Source organism: Euprymna scolopes, chromosome 34 (assembly GCF_053919585.1).
Source record: "Euprymna scolopes isolate OS-2025 chromosome 34, ASM5391958v1, whole genome shotgun sequence".
Lineage (NCBI taxonomy): Eukaryota > Metazoa > Mollusca > Cephalopoda > Sepiida > Sepiolidae > Euprymna > Euprymna scolopes.
In genome coordinates this window covers 79043707-79058875 of record NC_136515.1, presented here as the reverse complement: position 1 = coordinate 79058875, position 15169 = coordinate 79043707, and the positions used below count along the sequence as shown (strand labels likewise).

Here is a 15169-nt window from a genome sequence, read left to right as displayed (position 1 = left end):
AAAGGCTTATTGTTTGCTTTGTTTGGAAAGTACTGTTAATAAATGCCTTTTATTTCAACTATAAAAAAAAAAGGCAGAGTCAAATTTTTTTCCTTTTTTGTTCCTTTGTGACTATCTCTGCATGCAATGTGTTGTGGGTCCGGGTTAAAAAGTAACAACAACATTGAAGAAGATTAACCACCACATTATTGCTTAACTCTGGTGATTTTGATGAGAACCAGTGTGTTGACGCGATTATACCATTGTACTTCCCTTAGCTAATTAGACAGAATAAACTCAGACTTATGAAAGTGAAAAAAAAACAAAAAACAAACACATTCCATAAAATGAAAAAAATTTTGTTTCCACGTCCGGAGTTAGGTAAAAATCTGGAATAAATATGAAACAAAGTTGGTGAGTCTCACTGTGCCGGAAAGGAAGAAATGTACGTATTAATGGGAGAAAGAAGGAGAAAGTAAATACAACAAGTTGAAATATGGATAAGTTAACAGCAGGAGAAATCTTGCAATGGCCGTTCCAGAAAAAATAAAGAGAATTATAAACGTGGCTAGGCATAAATGAAAGAACTACATCGAGGTAATAAAGGAGGAAAGGAGGATGGATACGAGTCGAAACACTGGAAGGCACGAGAAATTCTGTGACGATTGTTTCAGAAAAATTAACAATGAAGGAAGGCTTGTAAATTAGCCGTATATGAGAGAAATAACAATTTCCGACAAGAAAAATATATTATTGATGGAGGCAAACAAAATTAAGTTAAATGAATTAAGACATAAAATACAACATACCAAGTTATGGCGAAAAGAGGAATGTGAGCAAGACGTCGTGAGCTGAAGAAATAGGAAAAAGATTAAATATGGCACTCAAAGGACCAAATCTTGTCCACATTTGAAAAATTGGAATAAAAAAAGGTCAGACTAAAAATCATAGAAAAAACAGCTTAAATTAAATTAAGTTATAAAAACATTCAATAACCAATTAAATTAGGTTATAAAAACATTCAATAACCAATTAAATTAGGTTATAAAAACATTCAATAACCAATTAAATTAGGTTAGAAAAACATTCAATAACCAATTAAATTAGGTTAGAAAAACATTCAATAACTAATTAAATTAAGTTAGAAAAACATTAAATAACCAATTAAATTAGGTTAGAAAAACATTCAATAACTAATTAAATTAGGTTAGAAAAACATTCAATAGCCAATTAAATTAGGTTAGAAAAACATTCAATAGCCAATTAAATTAGGTTAGAAAAACATTCAATAACCAATTAGGTTAAAAAACATTCAATAACCAATTAGAAAAACATTCAATAACCAATTAAATTAGGTTAGAAAAACATTCAATAACCAATTAAATTAGGTTAGAAAAACATTCAATAACCAATTAAATTAGGTTAGAAAAACATTCAATAACCAATTAGAAAAACATTCAATAACCAATTAGAAAAACATTCAATAACCAATTAAATTAGGTTAGAAAAACATTCAATAACCAATTAAATTAGGTTAGAAAAACATTCAATAACCAATTAAATTAGGTTAGAAAAACATTCAATAACCAATTAAATTAGGTTAGAAAAACATTCAATAGCCAATTAAATTAGGTTAGAAAAACATTCAATAACCAATTAAATTAGGTTAGAAAAACATTCAATAACCAATTAAATTAGGTTAGAAAAACATTCAATAATCAATTAAAAGGTAGGGAATAAAAAAGAAATGATAATTAAGGACAGTTAATAACATCACAGAGATAGGAGGAATGAAGACAAGATGGTGTAAGGGCTGGTTTTTTCTTTTTTTTACAAAGGCATTACCGCTTATCAGGGCCAAGAGGCCACTCAAGGACAAGGGTTAAAGAGTGTACAGTAGAAATTGGACAATAAAGTAATCGTTAGTAATTGAAAGTCGGTAAATTTGTTTACTTATATGGGACCGCTCTTCAAAAACTTGTTTATGTTAGACTTGAAGACAACCATATTGTAGTCAGCTGGAAAGCAGGAAAACAGAAGACAATTCCATAGGTGTGCAGTTCTTAGAAAGAAGCTTTGTTCATGGAATATATGTTTGGGTTTAGGCATAGATAAAGAGTGGGGGAAATTATTGATAGTGTTGTCTGCTAGACGGGTGTTTCGTGTAAGGGCTGAAGAAAAAATGACGTGAAACATGACAACCGTATATATATATACACACACACACACTATATGCTCTTTGTATAATAGAGGATTCTTTTGTATTTGATTCATATTAAAACAAAACTTTGTTCTGTCTTTCAGCTGAACTTGTGGGTCAGGTTTTGATGGACTTAGATGCATCTACCACATCTCTTGGGTTACCTGTTGGCTATGCGTCCTTTCCAGTCGATGTTGTTGTCTTCATCCGAGTGGAATCGTCGATTATACGATTCAACTGTGTTCCTATGTCACGCGTTGAATGCATGATCCAAGTACCTTCGCTTGAAACGGTCTTCTCTACCAAAGGAACTGAGGAAAACTTTGTCGGAGAAGGAACTCCGCCTTTGAAAGCGAAAAGTGAGTATATCTTTAAAAAAAATAAACCACGAAAACTGTTACAGAAATTGAAGCGGGTACTTGTCATATTTTAAATACTTTGCTTCTCTGGATTTGGATTTATTGAAATTCGGATGTCCGGCAACTGATTCGATAAACACTCACAATTTATTAACTTGAAAGTTATTAGTAACCCGTTGACCAAAACCTGCTCATAAATGTGTAGCCACATATTACTGCTTATGTAAAAAACAACTTTCTTGGAGTTATATTTTTGGATTTTACCATCATTGGATTATTTACCGTTCACCAGACTATTCATTCACGTGAAATCACTTTTTTCTTCACCAGTTCGATTTTTAAAATGGAAAAACAAAGACAAAAAGAGACAAAGAAAAGAGGGAAATCTATATCTATTATTGTTATAAAAAACTAGAAAATATCTGTCCCAGTACTAGTAAAATAAATTTCCCCAATGAAAAATAGGATGAAGATGTCTGATGCAACTAAAGGTCTAGAATCGTTATTTCAATTTTAATTAAGGTCCATTGCACTAATTTGGCTACGATTCAAATTTACTTTATAGTTTGCTTTTAAAACACAGGAAAAGAGAAATATTTCATTTCTACCCCCTTTCTCTCTCTCTCTCTCTCTCTCTCTGAAGGAAGAGGGTATAGAGGAAGATAGGAGAAATAGGATGAAGACTTGGGAGTATATATATATATATAGAGAGAGAGAGAGAGAGAAAGAGAGAGAAAATAAAATTTTACCATCATTGGATTATTTACCTTTCACCAGACTATCCATTCACGTGTAATCACTTTTTTCTTCGCCATATTCTCTCTGCTTAAGTTTTTGTTATCAAGTAAAATCTATGACTTACTTATAGTTTCATTTAATAGTTTTGCAAGCAAAATCCGATCCCGCATTTTGCTAAATCCTACCCTCTGATGAGAAGGAAAGTATTTCTTCGAAACTCCGCGGATTAATGACTATCCACTTATCAAGTGTTTCTTTTTAAGATTAAATATGTTTTTAACTCTTTTTCAAAGTGATTTTTAACATGTTTTATTAACTGTTTGCTCTTATATATATATATATATATATATATATATATATATATATTCCAGGTTAATATTATTCAGAGGTTAAATGTTCAATGTGTTTAACAAGGTTTATGCAAAAGTGCTCGATACCAGAGTAAAGCAAGATATACTTTTTATTTATTTTTACATAAACATTTAGCTATCCCTACACATTCCGAAATGTACTCATGAATGTATAGCGATGCCTAAATGTTTATGTAAAAATAAATAAAATATATCTATACGTCATGTGAATTTGAGAAAGCAAGTTGATACAGTGATTGCAGGTGATTAAATAACTTACTAAATAGTTTTCCAACGAATGATAAAATATTAAAATTAAATAAGTTTTTTTTTATATAGTTTTAAAGGTTAAAAAAACAAACTTCTAAGACAATATATATATACTAGCAGTTCAGCCCGGCTTTGCTCAGGCCCTATGTACTGTTCATAACTTTATGTGTATATATACATTAAAAAGTTTGACTCCTGTCCTCGTGACCTACATCTAAAATTTCAATCAGACCCTAAATTGGCAGAAGAGTTTGGTAGAGTCTGCAAAGGTCAACTCTTTCAACTTTGACTCCTTTGCAGGCAAATTTTCGGCCAAAAACTGATTAAAAAGCTTGCCCTATGTCTGAATACACTTTATGTAAAATTTCAAATGTTTAGAGCAAAAATTGGCTGATTAATTTGGTAGAGCCTGCAGAGGTCAAATCTTTTAAAAACTTGGACCCCAATTTTGATCCCTTTACATTTATTGTTTTGGGCTAAAATCAAATTAAAAAGTTTGATCCATGTCCAAGTAACCTACATCTAAAATCTCAAGTCTTTAGACCGAAAATTGGCATTGGAGTTTGGTAAAGTTTTCAAAGGTCAAATCGTTGAACTTTGATACCTTGCAAGCCAAATTTCAGACTGGAAACTGATTAAAAAATTTTTTCCAAATCTCAATACTCCTTATGTCAAATCTGGAGTCTGTAGACTGAAAATTGACAGTAGTTTTGTAGGGAAATGTACACACACACACACACACACACACACACACGATTTCACTTTCATAGATATATATGCATATATATATATATGTGTGTGTGTGAAAATATTTTACCGATAAACTCTTAAACTCCTGGTCACATAACACTGAAATTAACAGGAAACAGTAATCATACACCAATGATGGTTCGTAACGAATAAAATCTTTGTTTGGATGAATAACGTGTGCAAAAAAATGTCAGCAAGTTGAAATGTAAAATGTTGATTTGCCAACATATTTCTTTTCCTTTTGCCCAAATTCATTCATAGTTTAATTTTAAATCTTTAGGTTAAACAGTAGGAATGCGACTGGAGCATGAAATGTTTTTGTTTTGATTCTAGCTGATGGCACCAAAGTCAATTTTGTTTTTAAACTTTTTGAAATCAGTATGATATATTAGGTTCGATATTTACAAGAGAATTGGCTTGGTCATAATAACTATGAAATCTGCATGAATTAAAATTTAGGCATATTTTACAACCGAGAATAGTAAATAAATTTCCTCACTTAGAGAAATCTATCTGACAGTGTATGTTTGTTATGTCATAAAAAAATTAACTTTCATTTTTATTTTCAGACCATAAACGTTCTTCATCCGTTCACCGTGAAAGGAACTTCAGTGGAAATCAAGATGGTACCTCTTCTGTTTCTGGCAGCACTAATACTCTCGGACAAACTGGCTCAAGACCACGAGTCAGCAGCACTGCTTCTGAATATGCAAACCAAGCCCAACTCTCATCGTCAGGAGGCCTCAGTTTCACTGGGTGCCTCTCCAACTTTTCCTTGTATATTTTCCATCCATACGGCGGTGGGCAAAGAAAGCCGCAAACTGTTGGATCACCTGGATATTCTGGTTTTCAAAAGTCAGAACTTGGTAAGTTTTGATTACCGCTAATTTGTTGTTTATTTTACCTGTCCGACGTGCGGTCGTTTTACCAACTCAACGAGCGGTCATTTTTCTTACTTTGTTGACGTGCGGTCGTTTGTCTTACCTATTCGATATGCAGTCGTTTGTCTTACCGAGCTGATGTGCGGTCGTTTATCTTGCCTAGCCGACGTGCGGTCGTTTGTCTTGCCTGGCTGACGTGCGGTCGTTTGTCTTGCCTGGCTGACGTGCGGTCGTTTGTCTTGCCTGGCTGACGTGCGGTCGTTTGTCTTGCCTGGCTGACGTGCGGGCGTTTATCTTGCCTAGCCGACGTGCGGTCGTTTGTCTTGCCTGGCTGACGTGCGGTCGTTTGTCTTGCCTGGCTGACGTGCGGTCGTTTGTCTTACCTAGCTGATGTGCGGTCGTTTATCTTGCCTAGCCGACGTGCGGTCGTTTGTCTTGCCTGGCTGACGTGCGGTCGTTTGTCTTGCCTGGCTGACGTGCGGTCGTTTGTCTTGCCTGGCTGACGTGCGGTCGTTTGTCTTGCCTGGCTGACGTGCGGTCGTTTATCTTGCCTAGCTGACGTGCGGTCGTTTGTCTTGCCTGGCTGACGTGCGGTCGTTTGTCTTGCCTGGCTGACGTGCGGTCGTTTGTCTTGCCTAGGCGACGTGCGGTCATTTGTCTTGCCTGGCCGACATGTGGTCGTTTGTCTATACATATATTATTCTTATTAATTTTATCTTATTGAATTGTGGATTCTCATTTCACTTTTTGGCACTGAATAACAGGGAAAAGGTTGATATGCTGCAAAGCCAATCAATATCAGTCGCTTTCAGGTGGCACCAACTTCTTGTGTCAAATGTTCATATACGAAAAGAAGCACTTTGCAAGTAATTTTTTTTTATTCCAATTACTTTTGTCTTTTCAGGCAGCATTCAAGAGCATGGAGGCCACATATTTACAGAATTTGCGAGGAAAGACTCTTTAAGTCTGAATGTTGAATTCATCAAAGTGCACATCTCACGAAGCCGTAAGTTAGACTTACGGCTGGGGGAAACTGTAATCGGTAACAGTGGTGGAACCCTTGGTCCTGTTCCACAACCAACCTCGAGCACTACAGGTCTACGTGCAGAAGGATTTAAATCCAACTGTGTGAGATTTTCAGGTAAGAAGATATGAAATTTATTGTCTCTTACTTTAAATGTGAAGTTAATTTGTGAGTGACCACATTCATGAAAGGTCCTGGGTATGTCCTTAAAGTGCACTTGGTGGAAGACCCATATGGGACCTTTGGGGTGGGGGTGACTCCCTTATCATTACTTCTGTAGTTACTCTGACCTGGGGAGGGGGGTCCTATTTATGAATTTAATAAAATATTTTGGTTGTTGTCCATAATCCCCTCTATATTAAAAAAAAAAAAAAGAAAAAAGAAAGAAAAATTTGTATGATGTACGTACCCATGAATAAATACAAATATCATGTTCCAAAAATCAGATGAACTGATCAAGTAGTCTTATTTTTATAAAGAAAATCATTTTTAAGCGAATAATGGAGATTTGTAGACATTACAACAAAAATCTCGCAAATTTGAATTATTGTTAAGTTATCTCTCTTTTTTTATTTTATTTTATTTTTTTTAAAGATTATTTTCAAAATTGCAGACAAAGCAGCCGCTTTTCTGTTACTTATGAAATTCGATATTCTTATTTAAAAAAAAACTACTTGAGCAATTCTTGATCAGTCTTTTCTATAAATACTACTTTTTTTTTTTTTTACATAGGCGTCACCACTTATCAAGGCCGATCGGCCACTCAAGGATAAGGGTTAAAGAGTGTAGAGTAGTCAAAAGGACAATATAGTAATCAATAGTAATGGAAGTTCGGTAAATTTGTTAACTTAAGTGGAACGGCTCATCAGAAACTTGTTCACGTTGGACTTGAAAACAACCATATTATAGACAGCTGGAAAGCAGAAGACAATTCCACAGGCGTGCAGTTCTAAGAAAGAAGCTTTGATCATGAAATCTATGTTTAGGTTTAGGCACAGATAAAGAGTGGGGAAAATTATTGATAATGTTTTCAGCTAGTCTAGTGTTTCTTGTGAAAGTTTGGCGAGGAGGAACCATAGATTGAAGCTCAGTCGAACACTTTAATATGATATTTTCATTTTGTCACAGATATATACATCATTCAGATTTTTCTTTATTTTTTTTTAATATCAGGTGAATTGTGGACAAGAACCTATTTTTCCTAGGAACAACACAACTATTTCAGACACCCTTGGGCAAGGTGTTCATGCCTACCCCACTCTAGCATCTCAAATTCCACCTTTCTCAACATTTTCTATCTTTTTTTCTCACCTACCCTATTTCCCAACCATATCTACCCCCCCCCCAAAAAAAAAACTTGATATATCCGTAATTTAGTTGGTCTTGTCTTTTCTTTTCTGTAGCCTTTCTTTTACAGACTTTGCTGCTAGTCTCAGTCTTTCCTATAAATACTATTTTGACACATGTTCTTCAGAATTGTCTGATCTATTTCCTCAGAAATTTCACTTATAGTTCCGACTCGTTGGTTCGTGGTTTCTATGAATTCGCTGTTTTGATTCTAGTAGTTTCTTTCTTATGGAACTCTCTTCTAGCTGACTGTTTTCCTCCTACTTATAGCCTTGGTGTTTTTAAAACTAACAATTCATACAAACCACAAACCAACAATCAAAGCAGGGAATAAATGAATGAAAAAAATAAACATAAATGAAATTAAAAAAAAAAAAAAAGTATCAGTCAGCTGATATCACAAAATAGCTGTGAAGGATCAATAAGGATGGAAAAAGCACTACTCAGACCTCCACTGAAAAAGTGCAAAGAACTACTGGAACCTTAGGGAGGTTTATTGCCACTCAAATCCCAGTAAAGATCAATGGTTGCTGCCAGCTAGAAATCAATGGTAAGCAGCTGTTGCGATCACGCAAAGTCATTTGCAAAGGTTATCAGAAAGAGGTGGAGCGTACTGGAAATTTGGGGAGACTTGTTGTCACCCAGACTTCAGAGAATACCACTGGCTACTATCAGTGAGTAACCTCTGATGATCACATTGGACAACTTTTAGAAATTGACTTTCAAACAAACCTATCTCTGGCCAAGTCTTTATCCCTTTTATTGCATGAAGAGAAATGGTCTGATGGATGTGCAGTGGATGTCTTAAAGATGAGTTCAGAGGAAGATTCTGGACCGTATATGGACGTGTGTGCAAAACAGGAAACTTTGATGGTATGGTCACGTTGAAAGAATAGATGACGATTCTTGGGTTAGTAAATGTAGAAGAATTGAGGTAGTTGGATCAATTTGCAATGGAAAACCAAGGAAAACAGAAGAAATGATAAAAATGGAGATCAATTTCTTAAAGTCGTCCAACACATGCTATCCAAGAAGTGGGGGAGGTCTGCTTGAGTAGTCATCAACAGACACTGTTTCACTGTATCACACATCTTTAGTCTGGCAAGACTAGCACCCATATCAAACTAGAGTTTAAACCTATAATCACATGGATCAGTATAAAGGGATGTGTGCAGAGTGGTAAACTTCAATAGTAGAGCCATGTTGAAAGAATGGATGAGTTTGTGGGTTATTAGATGCAGAGCAGTTGAAGTAGCAGGGTCAGCTCACAGAGGAAAGTCAAGAAAAACATGGGAGGAAATGATAAAAATGAACCTGAGGGATAAATAAATACCTGGCAAGAGATAGGTTACTTTGGAGATCGTTAAAGTCGTCCAACACATGCCAGCATGTTAATCGGACATTAAATCGAATATGGTAATGATGATGCCCACACTTATGAATCCTAAAAAGATAAAATAGCTATCTATGGAATCGAGATACATTTTAGAAGATGGAAGCTTTGCAAAAATGAGCAGTTTTTTTTTTCTGTAATACGAAAGTATATATTAACTGTTACTCCTATCTACGTGATTATTTAAGATGGCGTTCATTAAAAATATATTCTAAAACAGGTATATTATATTTTGAAAGAAAAAAAAAATGTTTGTCATATTCTTTGGATTCTTCGGACTATTGGCCTCATCTTGCATTATTTTTCATCATTTTTCATTCGATGTAAACTCCAGCTGCCTTCAGGTGTACCTTGTTGAACTCTGGACTTTCTTTAGGTGTATCTGTTGAAATTCAGAATCTGTATAGAATTTCGAACGTAATCGTTTATTTAATCCATGTTGGTAACATAACGGTGTAGAAGTCCTCAATTGTAATTTTGAGTGTCGCCCGCACTGAGGATTGAACCTTCAACTTCCAGAAGAATGTAACTTTACAACTGAATTTCACTAATTACTTTATCAGTTATGCTACATCAAGACGAGAACAGTAATCTGAAGAATCAAAATAATGTGAATAACTAATCCTCATCTAAAAAAAAAAAAATTCCAAAACATAATTTTTGAAAAAAAAAAAAAAAAAAAAATGGTGAATCAAATATTAATTTATTTTTCTTATCTTTTAAGCTATCTGTGATATTGGATCTGCGTCCTTCAAATATGATATGCGACGCCTTTCCGAGATTTTATCATTTCCCAAAGCCTGGTACCGTCGTAATTTGGCACGGCGGATGTTCCTGGGCGACGAGAGTGTCGCCCAGGCTGCATCAGATGAAGGTACGTTAATTACGTGTTGCATTTTTAATAATTTTTTTTTTTTTTTGCTAAAATATTGTTTTTTCTTTTTGTGTGTTTTTCATTTTGTTATCGTTTCTCCCATTTTATTTATTTTTTTTTAATTATTTTTATTTTGCAACTCCTTTATTCCTTTTACTGGCTTCAATTATTTAGTAATCTTTTTTTTTTTTTTTTGTATTATTATAACAACTAGTAGGACCAACATTAATCTGTATAATTTACTGTTAACAATAATATTCCTTTTGAACTAATACCCGTAATGATCTATCTCTGCTCTATCATTATTTTCATGGGAAGTGCTCATCAGAGCTTCCGTCTATAGTCCATCCACTCTCCGTCAAACTTTCCCAAAAAAACACTCGTCTAGTTACAACAAGTATCAACAAGTTCCCCTGCATTCTATCCGTGCCTAAATCTAAACGCAAATTTCATAAACAAAGCTTCTTTCCTAGAACTGCTTGCATGTGGAATTCTGTTCTGCTGGCCTGCTTTCCAGCTAACTACAATATGGTCGTCTTCAAGTCTAATGAAAACAAATTTTGTTGAAATTTAAATAATGTAATTCTACCACTAACGATCACTATGTCGTTCTCTCAGTGACCTGCATACACTCATTAACCCTTATCTTCGAGTGGCCTTTTTATCTTGACAAAAAAATAAAAATGGAGGTAATAATATTAAGAAAAACGACTTTCTTTCATAAAATCAATTATCATAGTCATCTAAATATTTTAGGTGCTTGTCCAGAATGCAACCTAATTTAAAAAAAAAAAAAAAAAAAAATACAGAAAAATCTTTGATACACGGAACAAAAATATCATATTCCAAAAATTACGTAAATTAATCAAGTGTTATTTTTTTTTTAACTAAAAAAAATAAAATTTTACGATTTTTTAGTAATTAATAATATTATTGTATCCATTACGAAGTTGATTTTGATCGTTTATATCTGGAACAATTGTTAAGGGGGGGGGGAGATAATCAGTGATGAATTTTAAAGATGGCAGAGCAAGTTCACCATACTCACTTACTCATAAACTGATTTTGATTTAAAATGAAGAAAAAAAACTATTTTATCAATTTATATGATTTTTGGAATATGACATATTGTGACAGGTACGGACATCATTAAGATTTTCTTTATTTTTTTTTTTAATTAGGTTAAACCATCATCTTGCATCAAATATTGTAGAAATATTTTTATATATATATAGAGAGAGAGAGAGAGAGAAAGAGAGAGAGAGAGAGATATAAAATAGAAACAAACCAAGTCACACATCCATCAACGTTTCATCTTTATTGTGAGACTTCTGGATGAATGAATATATATATATGAATAATGAATTGTTAATTATTTTATATATATGTACATATGCATATATATGTATATATATATGTGTGTGTGAATGATTATATATATATATATATATATATATATATATATATATATAAATATATATGAATTATTTCATATATATATATATATATATAAATATATATGAATTATTTCATATATATATATATATATATAAATATATATGAATTATTTCATATATATATATATATATATAAATATATATGAATTATTTCATATATATATATATATATATATATATATATGAATTATTTCATATATATATAAATATATGAATTATTTCATATATATATATATATATAAAATATATGAATTAATTATTTTATGTTTATGTATTTTTTTATATATATATATTTAGTAATGTGATTGACAATTTAAAATTCAAATTAGAATTAAAAAATAAAAATCTGTTTCATAAGAAGGAACAACAACAAAGGCAATAATTTGTACGATCGTTTCGAAAAACAATGTTTTTATTGTGATAGACATTTAGCCACGGACAATAATTTTGACATATAGTATTTTTAAAATACAAAGTCTCCTCCACAGCAAAAATATTGGGTGTTTTTTTTTAATATATGTAAAAGACACCATAAATATATATATATATATATATATATATATATATATATATATATATATATATATATATATATATATAATCAATTCATGTGCATATATTTATATATATATATAATCAATTCATGTGCATATATATATATATATATATATATATATATATATATATGCACATGAATTATTTTATATATATATATATATATATATATATATAAATAAATAAATAATTATTTATTTTGCATATATAAACATAATTAAATATTTTACTAAATACTTTCAACAATGTTAATTGTCCCGCCACGGGTTCAACACTAACTTGAAATAATTAAGTGAAACATTGCTATACTTAAAGAAATTTTTAAAAAGTTATTAAAGAAAAAGTAAAATTTTAAAAAGTTAAAAAATATTAAATTTGTTTTATTAAAATTTGTTAACATTTTACTGAACTGTCCTATTTTGAGAATTTCCCTACTATAAAAACTGACCTTGTGTCTAACTTTGCTCACATCGGAAGGCTAGTAAATAACATAAAGCTAGGGAATGGCAGAAAAAAATATAAACCAAATATTTAAACAAATAAATGAAAATATCTCTTTTATTTATTTGAAATTCTAGTAATCTATTGATCAAACTATTGTTCTCATCTTGAGTGCCTTTTTTGCAACATCCTTCAACCGTCCTCAGTCATGTTGACTGATTTTTGTAAAAGAAAAGAGAAAAGTCACTAGCTTTGTAGATATTTTCATATTCTTTGAGTTAGTCTCTATTTTATTTTTTTGCTTTATTTTACTTCAGTCGAAGTTCTCAGAAATCAAGGAGCCCACTACCTGGTGCTAACACTTGAACTCTATATGAAATACATAGATATTCGAATGTTCCATTTAAGTTCTTTATCTCTCAAACACTGAGTTCGTAAAGGAATTGTGAACATATTTTCCTCTCCCCAATTAACCATTTTCATACGTTGTAGTATATCTTTAGTTTTGGTCTCTTGGTTTTACTGGATTCCAGGACAAGAATTTATCTAGTCTGGTGGAGTATCCAGCTTCGTGCAGTTACTTGAGGTAACATCACTTGGAGAAGGTGCACCATTCCTCATTGTGGTTTCGTATATGTAAAAAAAAATTGGTTGACAAAAACAGAGGCAACTCTAATAAAGATTTTGATTGTATTAAAAACAAAAATTGTACACCCTTAAAATTTTGGCGATAGAAGGGAGTTAGACCCTGTCTATTTGAGGGCGGTCGAATGCCAAACCAACCGAAACGTTGCACAAATAACACTCAAGATAAGAAGAATAGTCCGATGAATACCAATATAACTTAGATCTCGAAATATGCCTAAGTTTCCAACATCACTTGGAGCTGAATCTTTTCTCTGGAGAAAAAGAGTGAACGTGGAATAAAGTTTTGCAATTGTTGTCACATGGTTCATTTTTAAACAAAAAACAAGCACTTTTTTCGGTTTTCTCCAAGTTTCGCACTTCCATTGCTTTTGTGAACCTGTAAAGGTGATAACGTTGAAGGGGAAATTAATCGAATTGAAGGTTTATTTTTTTTTCTTTTCAAATCAATAATTTTCTAAATGTATTTAATTAGAAAAGTACACTTTTAATTGACGAGATGACAAGGTTTAAAAAAAAAATTCATCTTAAAATATCTGAATTGTTTACGTTAGCTACACCAGACTAATCGCCAGTCACCATCTTTGCTGATCGGACGATCTCATATTTTAAATATGCGTGAAAGTTGATAACACATGTACAGACACAAAATACCTTTTTATATAAATATGGTTGTCTTCAAGTCTAACGTAAACAAGTTCTTGATGAGCCGTTCCATATAAGTTAACAAATTTACCGAATTTTCATTACTAATGATTACTATATTTTCCAATTTCTACTGTACACACTTTAACCCTTATCCTTGAGTGGCCTCTTGGCCTTGATAATGTGGTGTTGCCTGTGTAAAAAAAAAAAAAATACACAATTTTAGATTACAATAAGATAATTATATTTTTTTCATAATATTTAGTTATGTCTTTTATTGTTTTTGATTTTGTACAAATATTTTAAAAAATGTCTGTCAAAATAAAATTTTTTTTTTTTTTAACTAATTGATCTGCCTGGTGTCATCCATTGTCTTAAATTCCATTAATTAAAAAAGAGATAAACGTAAAAAACTAATTCGGATTATTTGGACTACTGTTCTCATGTTGAGTGTGATTTTCATAACGTTTCGGTCAATGTAGCCGACCTTCTTCAGGTGTATCTTGTCGACCTCAGGAATTTGGTTGGAACTTCGAGTGGAACCCTTTATTTACTTCACAAAGACGATCGAAAGTTACATCGACTGAAACGTTGAAAATCACACTCAAGATGAGAACAGTAGTTCAATGAATCCATATAATACGAATAACCAATCCTTATCTCAAAAATTTAGAAACGTCATTAAAAAACTAAGCAATCTTCTTAATATTGTAATTTGAAATGTCTGTAATTAAATCCAACTATTAAAAAATAAAAATTCCTGGGCAACAATAAGCACATTTAGTAAGATGTCTTTTGTTTTTAACTGTCTTTTTATATAGATTATAATAATATGATTGTTTCTCTTCTCATAATACTTAGTTATTTCTTTTATTGTTTCTTTGATTTTGTACAAATATTTTTTTAAAATATCTATAAAAATAAAAAAATAACCTAAAAAAAATAAAAGTATACTTTAAATGTCAAAAAGAAGACAAAAAAGAAAAATAAATTAAAATAAAAAAAAAAATTCTGGGCAGCACTAAGTACATTTAGTAAGGTATATTTTGTTTAAATGAAATTGATAAAACTTAATTTTGTTGATATACTCATTTTCTGAAGTTTTTAGTTTTGTAAAAAAAGAAAATCTGAATTTAATTTTTCTTATTTTATTATGTCCGCTCGATGATCAATAAAACTTTTTGTTTAAAATTTAATTATTGTTAGAACGATGGCTTGATTTTCATCAATGCATCTTGTATTAGATAGATTTCTTTTTTTA

The 15169-nt window shown here is 31.8% G+C and overlaps 1 protein-coding gene across 1 annotated transcript in view; it reads left to right on the top strand.

Moving 5' to 3' along the window:
• LOC145259303 (bridge-like lipid transfer protein family member 1) overlaps positions 1-15169 on the top strand; it is a 454810-nt gene that overhangs the window by 286897 nt on the left and 152744 nt on the right. Inside the window, 4 exon segments of the mRNA XM_080117188.1 lie at positions 2284-2538; positions 5216-5512; positions 6432-6668; positions 10016-10165. Coding sequence (XP_079973314.1) covers positions 2284-2538; positions 5216-5512; positions 6432-6668; positions 10016-10165 — 939 coding nt within the window.